This window comes from Lissotriton helveticus, chromosome 10, assembly GCF_964261635.1.
Source record: "Lissotriton helveticus chromosome 10, aLisHel1.1, whole genome shotgun sequence".
In the NCBI taxonomy this organism is placed as follows: domain Eukaryota; kingdom Metazoa; phylum Chordata; class Amphibia; order Caudata; family Salamandridae; genus Lissotriton; species Lissotriton helveticus.
The window spans coordinates 446,859,146-446,875,512 of NC_136071.1; the positions used below are offsets into that span (position 1 = coordinate 446,859,146).

The 16,367-nt window shown below is 47.6% G+C and overlaps 1 protein-coding gene across 1 annotated transcript in view; it reads right to left on the reverse strand.

The window, feature by feature from the left end:
* TELO2 (telomere maintenance 2) overlaps positions 1–16,367 on the reverse strand; it is a 659,928-nt gene that overhangs the window by 571,892 nt on the left and 71,669 nt on the right. Inside the window, exons 5-6 of the mRNA XM_078662940.1 lie at positions 5,488–5,635; positions 4,287–4,389 (exon numbers count right to left, since the gene is read on the reverse strand). Coding sequence (XP_078519066.1) covers positions 4,287–4,389; positions 5,488–5,635 — 251 coding nt within the window. The remainder of the gene's footprint in view (positions 1–4,286; positions 4,390–5,487; positions 5,636–16,367) is intronic.

The window sequence follows — 16,367 nt, forward strand, 5'->3', positions numbered from 1 at the left end:
TTCATTCGAACAACTTAAAAAAAATGGTACAAGGAATATATGTTCCAATGGGAACAAACACATTTAAGGGAAGAAGCTAAAATATGGTTTACTGAATCCATGTGACCGCGGATAATGCATTACCTTTGACATTTACCATTCTCTTGAACATCAATAAGAGCACATTGACGCTGCACTGTGCATCTGTACTTAACTATATCGGCCTCTTGGCTCAGTTTCCTCGAGGGACGGTGATGATGTGGCAATAGGAATTAACCATGATTAAATTAATTATGGGAGACAGTGGTATATGATTAATTGACTTTACCCCAGTTACATTTTATGTATTTTATTAAATATTCTCTTTTTACCCATACCGATTGAATTGATATACAACAATTATGTGATTGTATATTTGCAGTAACAATGATGATTTATTACCGAAGACCAACGTTCATGGGTTCATAAGGACTGAAGTTGCTGTATAGTCTTACTTCAGTTGTTATACATTGGTTTTATAATTGTTTCAAAGGTAGTGGGACATTTTGATCTTACGAAGGCAATATATTGGTGAATTGCATGATGAGGTGACAGTGTTTCGCTTCTGTAACATAGGGTATCTATTTTGCATATATATATATATATATATATATATATATATATATATATATATATATATATATATAATTGGACTGCCGTTTCTGCCCCCGCTGAAACGATCTCCGGACCTGTGGGTTGGTGCGGTGTGGGGACCAAGGAGGACACGAAGATTCATGCTGCATGAAAGGGACATAGCTCCTTTCAACATCACGGAGTGTCCAGCTAAGGCCTGAAAACCACAAGGTACAACAAACACCCCCGCATCACCGACCTGGAAATGAAGTGCATTCTGGGACTTGGAGTTTGCGAGAATTGCGCGAGCTGTCTGTGGTGAGCAATGACATCATGGGTGGGGCTTACCATGTCCAATCAGCATGGGGCAGGACACAATTTAAGTGACTGTTGAGAAAAGCTACCCGAGTATTATTGGGCGCTGACAAAGGCCGTAATGGCCGAAATGCATTCGCCTCTGCACAACTGAATTAAAGTGTTTTCCAGCCGTCCCCCATTGTGGCCTCTGCTTCTTTTTCCTGAAAGGAGGTGGTTGTGATATTTTACGTGCATGCCAGAGGCGCGTTACAGGGGCCCCCGCACCTAAAGTTGGCCTGAGTTTTCTTCGGCATCTGCTACGGCAACAACGCTTTCCAAGGGATTGGATCAACTCAGGCCCACCTGTCGGACTCGGAATGAGATGGAGCGGTGAGGAGGTTATTAACCTCTCGCTGGGTGGAATTGGACTGCCGTTTCTGCCCCCGCTGAAACGATCTCCGGACCTGTGGGTTGGTGCGGTGTGGGGACCAAGGAGGACACGAAGATTCATGCTGCATGAAAGGGACATAGCTCCTTTCAACATCACGGAGTGTCCAGCTAAGGCCTGAAAACCACAAGGTACAACAAACACCCCCGCATCACCCACCTGGAAATGAAGTGCATTCTGGGACTTGGAGTTCGCGAGAATTGCGTGAGCTGTCTGTGGTGAGCAATGGCATCATGGGTGGGGCTTACCATGTCCAATCAGCATGGGGCAGGACACAATTTAAGTGACTGTTGAGAAAAGCTACCCGAGTATTATTGGGCACTGACGAAGGCCGTAATGGCCGAAATGCATTCGCCTCTGCACAACTGAATTAAAGTGTTTTCCAGCCGTCCCCCATTGTGGCCTCTGCTTCTTTTTCCTGAAAGGAGGTGGTTGTGATATATATATATATATATATATTGACAAAAACCAAAGGGTACAGGGGCATTATAGTTCGACTCAAATTTCACTCGTACAAAACCATAGAAATAGAGCAGTTATAGTGGCCTGAGTTAACCTAAGCAACACCTCAACCCAACTGGAGTACTTTCTACTGGCTAAGTAGTAAGTGCTACCTCGTTGGGTAAATGTATAGTGCATCTCCTACACTATAGCTGGGTATAGGACGGTGAGAAAATGTCTCCAGTGACCTTGTGTCTCTGTAACTTTGCCAATGTGATTGTTCCTCAAGCATCTTCAACAGATAACTTTACACAGTGGAACTGCAGGGAAAACACACTTGGATGATTTGTAATTTACAGAGGTATGTGCTTCTTTGTTGGGTGGAGATGCAAATGTATTCCTAGGCATGAGGTATGAATCTCCAAAATGAGCATGAAACGTGCTGGAGGGTTCTTTTAGGAAGCTGTCCATCATCCTGAGAAAAGTGTATATGTATATGGGGCGGGCCAATGTGGGGGGTTGTAGGCAAGTTTACATAATTTGAGTTTGTAAAAGTTTAGAACGCGATCTCCATATTCGGCCCTGGGGACCACATCCCCCGGCCCTGTTACCTGGGTGCACCTAGGGCACCCAGTGTCCAACGGGACCATGGGGTAAGCATCAAGGCCTCTGGGAGCCCAGTCAGCTCCCCGACCTCCTGCAGGAGTCAACACTGTTCTGACAAACAGGGGTTGCTGAAAGGCAGCTCCCTGTCTATCACAGCAATGGTTTCATCTGCTGCCCTGCATGCATATTTGTGTGCAGGGAATAAGATGAAAACTTGCCTTTCTGACAGCTGGAGCTGTTTGACAGCTCTGGCTTGTATAAAGCAGAGTTATATTTGCTTTTGCTTGGTGGAAGCTGTCAGCTCTTACCGAGCAAAAAGCAAACAGCTACCTCCCAAGGGTGGAAAATTCAGGAGGTAGCAGGAACCGGACCATGGAGCCGGACCCCCAGCTCCATGAGGCAGAAGTTAGCCCCGTGGAGGTAGTGGTCCCAGGGCCAGGGGCCTGCGACGGACCGCCCTACATTAATTTATTTCAGCCCCGGGGAGGTAGCAATCCCCGGGGCTGCAGGACAGCCGAGTGGGCCCCCGCTTTAATTTTATGTTTAGCCCTGGGGAGGTGGAAATCCAGGGGGCTGCTGGGGGGAAAAGTGGCTATGCCCGCATACATAATTTTAAATGCCCCAGGAAGGTAGCTGTCCCCGGCGCTGAGGGAGGAGGCTGCTGCATTTATTTCCGATTTGCCCTGTTTAAAGACTCAGAATGTAAAATGATACAGAGGTAAGCTAAACGTTTAGGAGAGACTACCACTCTGGTAGAGGATTGCTGTTTTACTTGTTATCATTCTGAAAGTTTCAAACTCAGCTTTCTTTGTATAGGGATACATGTAGACATGGTACACTAACAGCAAAACTGTAATAGAGATACTAAAGGAAAGTCGATCAAAGCTAAACGTCTTTTGGTGAAGACTGCAGATTTACAAGACATGCTCTATGTAATGGATGTGTGACAAACTATAGCACATGAAACAGAAAGGAATGACTACAAAGGGAATGCTAAAGACAATTTAGCTGCAAGGACTGCGGCAGACACCAGCAAGTGCAGCTGTCACAAGGCCAAATATTTAAACCAACCCATATATATCACTGGCTATATTGGCAACTTTGACAGCACAAGAACACCAGAAACACTCCAAGCAAAGTATACATATCCATGGTGATCGAGGAACATGGCAATGATGTCCAGCCCCACAGTGGAACAGTGACCCACGCTTAAAGTTACAGTAAGGGAAGTCCTTCTTGAAGTAGCAAAGGACTAGCTACTACCTTACAAGTGAAGTTCAGGTGACTGTTTAAGTCCAAATAAATAAAGAAGTATGCCCTAAAATGTCCATTTAGCCCAAGGATCAAGCTACCGCCATCAATACCACTTTTCATCCATTTGGGGTGGTTTACCTCTACCATGACTGTCTACTTCCCCCTGCCAACCAGTACAACTATAACCTGGTGACTGTTGATTAGTGCTTTAGATTTCTCTAGGTGTTACCACAAAATCAAGGCAATATTCAAGGAGTCGTAAAATAGGTGCAGTGTTTAGTACTGATAGGAGCACTTCGCATTTTTCATTCAGACAAAGGATGCTTTTCTCGTGGCCTCTTTGACTGTAGTCATCTGGTCGCTCTGGAAGAGAAATCTATGTTGGAGGAAATTGGAAGAGTTTTTCCTCAAAACCAAAGACTTTGTGGCTGTGATCACACAGTACATGTTAAGCCCACAATGACACAAGAAATTCCCAGTAATAATTGCGTTCCTATGCTAGTAGGAAATGCTAACCCCCATCAAACAACTTCCCCCCTACTCCCTCTTCCTGAATCGTGAGCCAGCCATCCACTATACTACTACTGTGCTCTTCTTGTGAGGGTGCTTAGATATTACCCCCAAGATTGGTTTAGAAGTGTGGTATTACCTTGTGTCCGTACTGCAGCAGCAAGAGCTTCTGAGTTACCACAAACTGCACCTTCTTGTTCTTCACAATCAGGTTCCCAAGCAGCCGGCATAGGACGCTGGCCCTGTAAACAAGAGATCAAGGACTGGGTAGACTGGGAGGGCAAATAATGCATACAGGGGTGTTTCTTTGTGGCAGTGAGAGGAAGTGCTAAATGCTGCCTTATTACAGGTAATACAGTTAAAAGATGTGAGGGCCATCAGTTTGTGTGGAACAGTGTGGGTGGAAGGTTCAAGGCTGGCCACCTCTTTAAAGAGCAGTGTGTGGGAAGGATTGTGTTTGGCTCACCAGCACTGCCCCATTTGGAGACATGCCAACTAAGACAGGTAATTAGGAGGACTGTCTACAAAGCAATATCACAGCAGTGTGACCTGCACAGTTATAGTACACGAGCACAGTTTGTTAGCATACAACGTAGGCGCAAATGATTGTTGAGGTGTAAAGTGTAGAATCGCTGCAATGATGATAGATAAAGATGTTTGGGAGATAACATATAATGCATTGCTCAGACTTGTGAAGTGAATCTTGGAAAGGGTATTTGGGGGAAAACAACCTTTACAACGCAACTTTTACAACGCACTACCATTACAACGAAACTTTTACAACGCAACATCCATTACATCACATGCCATTACAACGCATGACACTACAACTCATGCCACTACAATGCATGTCATTACAACGCATACCATTACAATGCATAACATTACAACGCATAGTATCCGTACACTATCCAACACTTACCCTACTGTTGCACCCCCTGGAGTTAGAATAGTAATTTTTAACCCTACACTATTCAACACTTACCCTACTGTTGCACCCCCCCTGGAGTTAGAATAGTAATGTTTACCCCTATACTATCCAACACCTACCCTAATGTTGCACCCCCCTGGAATTAGAATAGTAATTTTTACCCCTACACTATCCAATACTTACCATACATCCAATGTAATGTTATGCGTTGTAATGGTATGCGTTGTAAAGGTAGTATGCGTTGTAATGGAATGCGTTGTAAAGGTAGTTTTTAAAAATTCGTTGTAATGGAATGCGTTGTAATGGATGTTGCGTTGTAAAAAATGCGTTGTAAAGGTATGCATTTTTAAAGTATGCGTTGTAACGTCCTACATCCGTATTTGGGCATTGATGTTCTTTGTTTATTTACCCAGGTGTTGTCTGAACTAATCCAGTGATGACAGCTTCAATCCAGCGCTCCGGCACCGCCTCCATCAATCGCCAGCAGATCCTCTGCCAGATGCAGTCTGAGGCAGTCAGAGCCATGAGACGTGGGACCAGAACACCCAAAATCTCTTCTGTAGAGAACAGAGCACAAACGTCGCGTCAGCAGAGCCCAGCAAAAAACATCCCTTTTGCCTGTCTCACTGAGGAGACTAAACCTTAGGCAGCAAAGTCCTACTTCATGAAGGAGACAGGAATGTAGATGATCAGCTTCAAAATCTTGAAAATGTTGTATTCAACTATGCCAACTACTCTGAGCACCTGCCCTCTTTAAAGTTGCTGCCCTCCATGCACCAGTCACAACGACATCTGCCCTCCTTTAAAGGAAGGCCGTTCATGTATATATTTCTCATAACTTCTGTGGTCTAGTAGCTATGTTTCTGATCTTGGAAATTATGACCAGATTTATAATCCTGTTTTAGGCTCTAGAGCTGTAATTCCTGTGAATCTAAGCAAATGCCAATTTTTCTGGATTGTGCCTTAAACTGTAAATATGCAAAATGTACTAAAAATGTGCAATCAAAAACACAATTGCAGAATGCATTGTAGTATTATTTAAATTATAGGTTTAAAGAGTTCCACCGCTGTTTGAAGCTAGTGCTTGGCTATCCATACTAACTATGCAGGGCAGCTCCCTTGGCATGGTGGGTAAGTAGAGGTACATGCACCAGTTAAGCCATACATTCAGAGGGTTCTGAGCACCTCTCTTACCAGTATCTTTGCTAAGAGCACCTGAAACATGGGCTGTTTGAATAAAGAGCCCCAGGCCAGTCCCAATGTCTTTGTCCTTGGAGAATTTCTGACCTTGACCTCATGACCGACCAAGCACTAGGTTTTCAATAATACCAGATCTTACAACAGGACATTTTAAATCTTTTACTATTTATCAAGTGTTGAAACATTTCAGTACCTGCATCCCTCGCTCCAATCCACATATTTCTGCTGTCCTGACAACAGAATTTGCCTTTATATTGGACTCATTGGTTTTCCGATTACCTCAATTGCCCATTGTTACTCAAGTCTTTGTGCCGCAAAAGTACTTCAGCCTTCCACCCTTTCCTTCACCTCTGTCTTCACTTTTTCTCTCTTTATGGGCACCTGGATCACACCTCATTTGCAGCCTTTTCTGCACCTCACTGTTCTTTTGCATCAGCTGTGCTCTTTTTAAGGCGCCACCCAGCTCAGATTTATGATAACCCAAAATGTTCACAATGAATAGGATTACATTTGTTTCCAACCTTTACTCTGTATCTTTTCTTATTGGACATTTATCTCCAGTTTCACCTACATTTATGTGATACTCTTAACCACATCCTAAACAGTTTTCTTGCATGCCTCCTAAAATGGTGTAAAATATAAGCTGTAAACTACAATCTGGGCCTAAACAAATCACTGTACAATGTTTGGGATGAAATGCATGAAGCAAATAGAACCCACAATTCTTTTTTCAGGGCAGAGGTCGGGACCATGCTGTACTTTCTTCACACTTTAGTCTATAACAGCATTAATATAGAACAAAGCCTAACACAAACAACTACAATTCTCATGATAAACAGAGAAAAAAACCTCAGTCCAAATCCTTCAACAGCCTGTGTTGTTTCTAGTGTCTCCTCTCTTCACTGCTATAGCAGCAAGTTAGGTACTCATTTTTAAGTCTCGCCTACCAAACAACTTTTAACTGTCTGTTAGGTGAAAACCTATTTTGGACTGTACCAAAAAACAAAAACTTGGGGGCGTGACCGGGCAAGATGGCCGAACAGACGTGAACCGTTACGGCTCCCGGTCCACGCGCTGCTCCTGTGGGTTTTTTCGGCGGTGGCGGCGTTGCCCTGGCGGATTCATCGATAGTCTGGGGTGGCGGAAGATGGACAGCACCTGAGGGACTGCAGTAATTGTTGAAGCCATGCCGCTATCGGCAGCGCCAAGTCTAAGGCCTGCGGCGCGCTCAGTCTGCCGGAGTGAACATGGCGCCTTGACCCCGGTTGTTACTGCAACTTCGGTGATCCCTGCAGCGGCGGACCCGACAGAGATCCCGCGCCACTGCGGTCGGGCGCCTTCTACTGCTGGGAGGTGCGGTGAATGCCAGGAATGCGAGTCGGAATGCGGGGAATGCTTGGCCCCGTAATCTCCACGCTCCTGCCTGATTTTGACATGGCGGCTGTATCGGCGCGCAATGGTGGTGCACTTGGGGGCATTTGAGTGAGCGTGCGGGCCCGCTTGTTAGCTTTACCACCCCCCGGCAGCCTGAAGATTTGATGTGCTGTACCAGAGGTCTGTTTTAGTGCCCGCATTTTTTCCGCACCCCAGCTGAGATCTCCGATATCGAGCTCTGCCTCCTGCCTCCTGCCATTGAAGACGCCTCCCTCACTCCCAGAGCTCCACGTACTCTCTGGTCTCGACCTTTCATTCGGAGTGGCTCCTACTATTGCAGACTGACTGCCTACCTAAACCTGCCTATTGCAGAATCACCGTCTGCCAGTATTTCTACCTGCCTGCGCAGCGCCGAATTGCGACAGTTCCCCTCTCAGCTGGAAGGGGGCTCAGCAAATGCACGTGGGGGCGCCCTTGCCTCCTTCCGGGCTAATGAGTCTCTGTGGTGCGCCCTTGACCTTCACGGAATCTGTTAAGCGTTTGGTTACCGGTCACTCCGCCGTCAACGGTCACTTTTTCGCCTGGTAGGTGCACAAAGCCCTGTAGCGCTGCTGGGACAGTCTGTACGATTGCAAGGGCCGACCCGCTGGTCCCCACTGTGAACTAGGACCTCTAGGTCCACCCTCCTCCACGGCTACCTCCAAGGGCGGCACCTTATGCCTTCGAAGAAGTCGAAAGCCAAGACCCCAGTTAAGGTGCCAGACTTTTTCTCCTCTACTGACAAGCGTGCCTTGCTGAGAGGTGACACCAGTGAGGTGACGATGGTCCTTACTAAAGCGGAGCTTCTGACTATGTTCAAGGATTTCAAGACTGACCTACGCAAGGACATCGGTCAAGACATTAAGACCTCTATTGACCAGCTTCGCTTCGACTTGTCAGATCGCCTTCCATCTCTCCAACAGTATGTGGACTCCGTCGATACTAGAGTCCTGGAAGCACACCATCAAGAGCAACAACAACTCACGGTTGAGCTTGGGGAAGATGTCCGCTCGCTCAAAGAACAGATCTCCAGTCGCAACTTAAGGCGGAGGACCTTGAGAATCGCTCCCGGAGGGAGAACCTATGTATTCAGGACCTGGAGGAGGGCGCAGAAGGACCAGATATTGAAGCATTCGTAGTGGGCCTCTTCTCGGAAATCATGGCCCCCAATCTCTCAAGATCAAGCTTGACAGAGTTCACCAGGTGGGTTCTCTGCAGTCTGGGGAGAAGAATCGGCCATGCAACATCATGGCCGAATTCCATTCTTATAAAATCAAGGAGGCGGTTTTTAAGGCAGCAAGAGCCAAGGATTCCATTACGTTTCAAAATTATTCCTGTAACATATATCAAGACATCGAGCCCTCCACGCTGGTCCGGAGACAAACGCTTCGACCTAAAACCTCCAAACTCCGCGAAGAAAAAATTAGGTACAGATGGACTTATCCCTTTGGTCTCAGCTTTGACCTCAAGAATAAGAGGCGTCATGTCACAGATCTTCAGGAGGGGCTGGACTTGCTGGGTATCTCCTCGGGCATGGAGGCCTCTGTGCCTGGGACGACTGAGAGGCCTGCTAATGCAGAACTTCCATCTGCCTCCTCGTGGTCGCGAGGGGCCTGCATCTACCGGGTGAGCCGGGAATGATGCCTCCTTCAGCCTCGGCGCTAGTGACAGACTAACTACCGGAGGCCCCTCCACTTCTGTCTGGCCTCGTCGTTCGGGGCGCTGCCTTGCTCTGCCTAGCAGGGGAGGGAGACTTTTCTGCCCCCCAGTAGTTTGGTGGCACGTCCCAATGGTGCTTCTTCTGCGAGCCGACCAGTGGTGGGGGCCTGTATCTACCGGGTGAGCCGAGGGGATCACTCCCTTAAGCCCCGCTGCGGCCCCTGTCGCTAAGCTTCCGGCGACTCCACCTCTACTGATGGCCACCTGTATGCCACGGACACAGCCTTGCTGGTCGGACGCTGCCAATATTGAACTTTACTATTGTGGACCTCCCAGAGGCAGGCCTGTATATTGACAATATCAACTCTGACCGTGTCTTGAGTGCCTAGATTGTTGTTTCTCCTTGTTTGCTTAACAATGGTTTGCTGGGTGGTTATACTGTGCACATTTTCTGATTGCCTGTACAACTGCTTTGTGCTTCAACATCGCCATGTTTAGCCTCTGATTTCTTGGCCCGCGGGGGCGGGCGTGGACCGAGTCCTCGGACCCGAAGTCCCCTATGATCTCACAGGGGCCCCATCGACCCTGCATTGAGATCACAACTTTAGTTTTTCTCTATTTCATGTCCTTTTTAGTTCTTGGTTTTCTGGGGGAATTTGGGTGGGTTTGGGTTGGAGTGTGGAGGCTGCTTTTTAACTCCCGTTTTCATGGATGCATTGATGTCACACGACAATGTTCTCGACTGCCTCTAACTTCACACACCTATACAAAGGCCTCCGTTGGCAGGGCGGCAGGGGGCTTTGACAGGTCGAGGAAGCTGGGTGTCCTATTTCTGACAGTTAGATGCCGGTCACTGTAGCAACTTGGAACGTCAAGGGCCTTAACTCGCCGCAGAAACGTCTCAAGGTCTGGAAATATCTTGTAGATCACCATCTAGACATTGTCGCTCTGCAAGAGACTCACCTAGCTAGCTCAGAAGACCACCGCCTTAAGCACAAACTCTTTCCACTGATATATAGGTCCTCGGCCCGCACTACGCATAGGGGGGTGGCCATCATGTTTCGCACAGCTATCCAATTCCAACCCCTGGGGGTACAATCTGATAAAGACGGCCGCTGGATTATGATCAACGGACGCCTGCCGGGGAAAACTCTGCACCTTTGCGGCTCTGTACGCCCCCAATGTAGGTCAGACGACTTTCTTGCACACTTTCTTGGGGAAGCTCACGGACTTTGTAGAGGGTCAGCTCTTTTTAATGGGGGACTTTAATCTAGTTTGGCAAAAAGATATGGATAGCTCCCACCTCCAGCGTGCGGACGCAGGCTCCTTTTCAGGGGACACGCAGCAGCTGATACGGGACCTGGGCTTTCTGGACACATGGCGCATGCTATACCCGCAAACACGAGACTATACATTCTTCTCTCATGTTCACCGCACTTATTTCCGATTAGACTACATCTTTATTAGCCAATCCCTACAGGGCGAACTGCAAGCTGCTAAGATCTTTCCCCTCTCAGTCTCTGACATTGCTTGTACTCGGTCGCCCTTCAATGGCAGGGTAACGCGCCGACTACACCCAAATGGTACTTCCCTCCCATCCTCACACGCGACAAGCACTCATGCACCAAGCTGGGGTCGGTTATAGCTGAATTTTTCAAGGCTAACCCGCCGGAGGACACCTCAGAGTTTACTACTTGGGACGCCTTGACGGCTGTCCTCAGGGGTGAGTGTATTGCCCTCAATGCCATGCTAAACAAACAACGTGCTCGAGAATGGGAAGCTCTAGAAGCAGAGCTGTCTAACCTCGAGCAGATACACAAGGCCAGTCCCTCGAGGCAAACGCAACGCCAAATTACGGCCTACGGGGTAAACTGAGGCCCATTTACAGCAATAGAGCAGAATTTACCTTGCTTAAACTGCGTCACCTTTCCTACACTCAAGGCAACAAAGTGGGTAGACACTTAGCGCATCAGCTGCGAGACAAACGTGAGAAGGAATACATTGGGGGTATTTTAGATCCATCAGGGAGGGTAGTACACAAAGATGAGGATAAGGCTGATGTTTTTGGGTCCTTTTACCGGGACTTATACTCGGGAGATACTCTAGATGAGGAGGCACAGCTGGATTGCCTCCGGCCACTGTCTTTACCTCAGGTTTCCGACGCATGGAATGATCTTCTCACTGCCCCTATCACCTTCGATGAAGTTACCTCCGCTATCCAATCTCTGAAACCCAATAAAGCTTCCGGGCCTGACGGCTTCACGGCTCTTTTTTATAAGACCTTTGCCCCTGATCTTTCTCCCTATCTCGTCACGCTCTTCAACAAGATGGCGGAAGAAGGTATGCCATCTGACACAATGGCGGAAGCCGTGATCTCCGTCATCCCTAAGCCAGGGAAAGATCCGCAATCCTGTACTTCATAAAGACCTATCGCCCTACTAAATTTAGATGCAAAACTCTATTCCTCCATTATTGATCGGCGTCTTAATGACCTCATGCCCATTCTTATCCACCCGGACCAGTCTGGTTTTATTAAAGGCCGCCAGACTCATGACAACACCCGCAGAATTATTCATCTTATAGAGAATGCCAATAAACGCCATATCCCAGCGGTTCTGGTGGGCCTAGATGCCAAGAAGGCCTTCGACAGGGTCGATTGGGCTTCCTGTTTCGCGCCCTCACGGCATTCGGCTTCGCCCCAAATTTTTTTAACATGATCAGAGCTAATTATCGCCTTCCGCGGTCCCGGGTGGTTGTTAATGGGGTACCTTCGCCTTCGTTTCCACATTCGAGGGGGACTAGACAGGGTTGCCCCCTCTCTCCCCTCCTTTTCGCTCTAAGCATTGAACCCTTGGCACTAGCTATCAGAAACAATCCTGCCATTCGCGGCATTCCATTTACAGGGGAACCCCATAAAATCTCCTTATTTGCGCACGATGTGCTCTTGTCCCTGACAGAGGTGTCCCTCCCGGGTCTCCAATCTGAGCTTGAGCGCTATGAGCGGGTCCCCGGCTTTAAAGTCAATGCTGGCAAACCACTTATCTTGAACCTTACCCTCCTGCCAGAGCAGGTCCTCCCTCTGCAATCCCTCACCCCGTTTTTCCCCCCGCTTCTCTCACGCATTCTGGGAGAGCTCGCCAAATGGAAACCGCTCTTCTTGTCATGGCTGGGGCGCATCCATGCTGTGAAGATGACCCTCCTGTCTAAGCTCCTTTACCTTTTTCAGGCCATGCCTATCGAGCTCGCGCTTGATTTTTTTCAGAGAATAAAATCCCTGATCTTGCGTTTTATATGGCAGGGTGGCAGAGCCCATTTTTCTTACTCTTTACTCCGTCGCTCTCGCACTGAAGGGGGGGTAGGCTTACCTGATATCCATTTATATTACAAGGCGTCTCAATTGCGAGTCTTGGTGGAGTGGTCCCAGCGAGATTCCGAGAAGCACTGGCTCCATATGGACCGCAGTGTCACAGGTAGGACTATATGGGACTTGGTCTGGCGTCCGCGGAAAGAACGGCCTCCGAACACATATGTCAGTACCCCAACACGCGCTACTCTAAAGGTCTGGGACACTATCTCGGGAGTCGATAGGTGGACCTCTTTCCCATCACCTTTTACTCTGATCCATCATAATCCAGCGTTCCCCCCGGCTCAAGATGAGGGACCCTTTGACGCGTGGAAGCAGGGCGGATGTCTCTCCTTGATACAACTATTTCGCGGCTCTGAGCCCCTTACCTTCGACGAGTGCAAAAAATAATTCAGTATAGGTAACACGGAAAGTTATCACTACACACAACTATTGCACTGGGCCCTTGCACCTTGCTATCGGGAGGCTGCCACTCGACCCCTCACGAAATTTGAAGCCTTCCTCTCCAAAACTTCCTCCATGAAAGGGGTGATTTCCTTTATTTATAACTTCTTGCTTACGACTACGGCCGCTCCGCGCCCCAGATACATGGTTATGTGGGAGGAGCTGGCTCATCGGCCCATTTCTGAAGTGGAATGGTCGCATCATTGGGCCGACATTTCTCGTTTCAATCACTCCACTGAATTTAGGGAAGCACATCTCAAGACTATGATGGACTGGTACTTGCACCTCTCCAAACTCCGACAGATCTTCTCCAATTCCTTGGACAAGTGCTGGAGAGGCTGTGGACTGTTGGGTGACTTCCGTCATATCTGGTGGGATTGCCCGACTATTCGTCCTTTCTGGGAGGAAATTCTAGCTCACATAAAAGATATGCTGGGATACCCTAATCCCACAACTATGGCAGGGACCCTTTTGGGACTACGTGATCCCACTCTGGAACACCAAACTCAAGCTGACAAAATGATAATGTGGCTTTGTATTGGTGCGGCTAAGATTACTCTAGCGGCCGCATGGAAGAGGAGGGAGGCCCTGGCGACTTCCCTCTGGCATTCTCGGCTTTGGAGACTGCTTAGTCTGGAACGCATGGCTGACATATTTAGAGATGATTACAAGAATTTTGAATTTAAATAGGGTCCCTTGGTCGCCTTCCTCTCCCGGGGCCTCCCTTCCGCTGTTTGTCAACCTACCATTAGAGCGCTTCATCGCTTTCAATTCTGAATCCGTTCTAAGCATCTACTGGTCTACTGACATCTTGCTTAGCGCCGCCGCCATGGGGAGGGTAGAGGGAGGGTGACGGGGGGGTTTCTTTTTTTTGTTGTTGCTGTTTTACTCCTTGGTTGTTGAAATGTTGTGTCATACGAGCGGGTGCCCCATGTTGGGATGCGCCCTCTTGAGCTGGTTACATTCCTCTTAAGCACCCTGGAGGCGTTCTCTGGAACAATTGATGTCATGGGGTTTGGGGGCACTTGTAGCCAAGCCGCATATCGGATTTCACGTCGTGGTGGAATGGACTTGTTTTACCTCCTTCAGTCATGTGGGAATGCTCCGTCTGTTGGGAAACTGTACTGTCTCATTAGTCCTCTGAGTATGCACCAGAGCTGACTCCCCCTGATTGCAGCATGTGGCTGATTTTTGCAACGTGTATGGTGCTTTCCTCTCCCCCTGTGTTGGCACCCAGGATGACATCCTTGATTGTTTATGCCTATGGAATGTATGCACAAAAATTATAATAAAAATATTTTTGACCAAAAAAAAAAACACAGTGGGCTTTAGCCCAACCCATTGCTTACCACTGGAAGCCTTTGTTGTCACTCTTACTTGCTTGCTTCTTATTCAATGGCTTTCCTTGTCCATTTTGTGCTGGAACTCCTTTGACTTATAGCCTCTTTATGATCCCTTTGATTGATGCCTTGTATCCTTCCTCTGCTCACATTTAAGGAACTTTTCTTTCAGCATTTTATGTGTGTTCTCCATTTTCTAGCTCTCTATTTCATGTGCTGCTTCTCTTTCGCTAAAACCTACCCAGTTCGTGCTGTGTTGCTCTCTCGTGCATCCTTCCTGCCATGCTCTTCCATCGACTTCTCATCGCTATCCTGACCTTTTAACTATTTTTGGGACCTCTCTCGTACAGCCTCAAGCGTCTCTGTTGCTCTTTGGCTAACATACTCCCTGCTGCCTCAACTCCACCCCCGCAAGACACTCCTCCCACCACCAAAGATCCACCTTTCAAAAAAGAGATTTTGCACTAGTGAAATTTAATTTGCCAATCTACGATGGATTGGAAAAATTAAAAAAAATGACACCTACATAATTTCATAGAAGTGCGCACGCGTGACACATGGACACATATTTATTATGCAAGCACACACCTATGAACTACGAAAAGCCACAGCAACTTAATCATTCCTTTTTTTAGTTGATTCTGTACTACATCAGCAAACAGCATTGGCAAAGAGGTCAAAAGGAAGAGTGCTAATTGCTGTGCCAATGCTTGTTGCAGGTTTGTCATTGAGTGGTTTGTTTTGAGGCACATTTTTTTGAAAATTGTCAATATTTCTGAATAACCCCCTTTCTTTAACAAAACGTCGCACACCCGGTCCACCAGGTAACCCTACGTGAACCAAGAGTCTGGCTGAACCAATGGTCCACCAGCCACCACAAGGCACAGGAGAGCTGTACTGGCTTTAAATGAGAGCCCCCCTGGACCGCGCTTGATGGAAACTGCCATGGCAGAGCCTAGGGAAATGAAACTGAACTTGGGCACTGAGCTTGATTAGAGTAGCAGGCGAGTACCCCCACCACCACTAACCCACCTCTGGAATGCTCTGGAGCAAGACATCCAACTCTGGGTTCTGGACTAGTGTGTCCATGTGCACACAGTTCTTTCTTTAGGGATGTGGCCCAGACAGGAAAATCTCCTACTATTATTGGAACGGGCAGTGGAAATGTCCCACAAGGAATTGTAATCCACCAGTTAGACCACCTGGTCCTGGGGAGATCAAACCTTGGGCTCGGGATGCATCTGCTGAAATGACTGTGTCTGACATCATTGCACCTCTTAATAGGTAGCTCTTGAAGGGTCAACTGGTTACCATGAAACCCTCCATTGGGACGATGAACTTGAGAGATTCTCAGAGGTCCAAGAACCTTGGAGACAGCCTGGCACAGCTCATGCCACAGCAAACACAAAACATAAAATGGAGCAAACTTCTTCTGGGGATGCCTTTGATAGGTTTAAGTAAGCCTTCCTTGCTAGAGGAAGCTGCCCTCTTGGTGAAGGAAGTTTGAAGATTCAGAAGCCCCTGGGTGCTTCCATCGCCTTCTCAATGCTATCCTGACTTTTGATTATTTTTGGACGTCTCTCAACCAGCATCCTAGTCGCCCCAGATCGAAATTAGAGGGTAATCAAGAAGTACACAGATCATGGTGATTGGGTCTAGGTCCAAAAAGATCTAGACTCGATAAGACAGTAGGCAATAAACCACCATCAGATATGCTGGAGCTAGAGGAAATACACCACCCCGGGTTGGCCAAATTTGTTCACAACTTGCAGGCTTTAATATCAGATGCACATAATAAAAGGGATTCACATAAAACTTTATGGCTATGCAAAACAGTACACCAATCCTCAACCCCTGTTCTCAGACAAA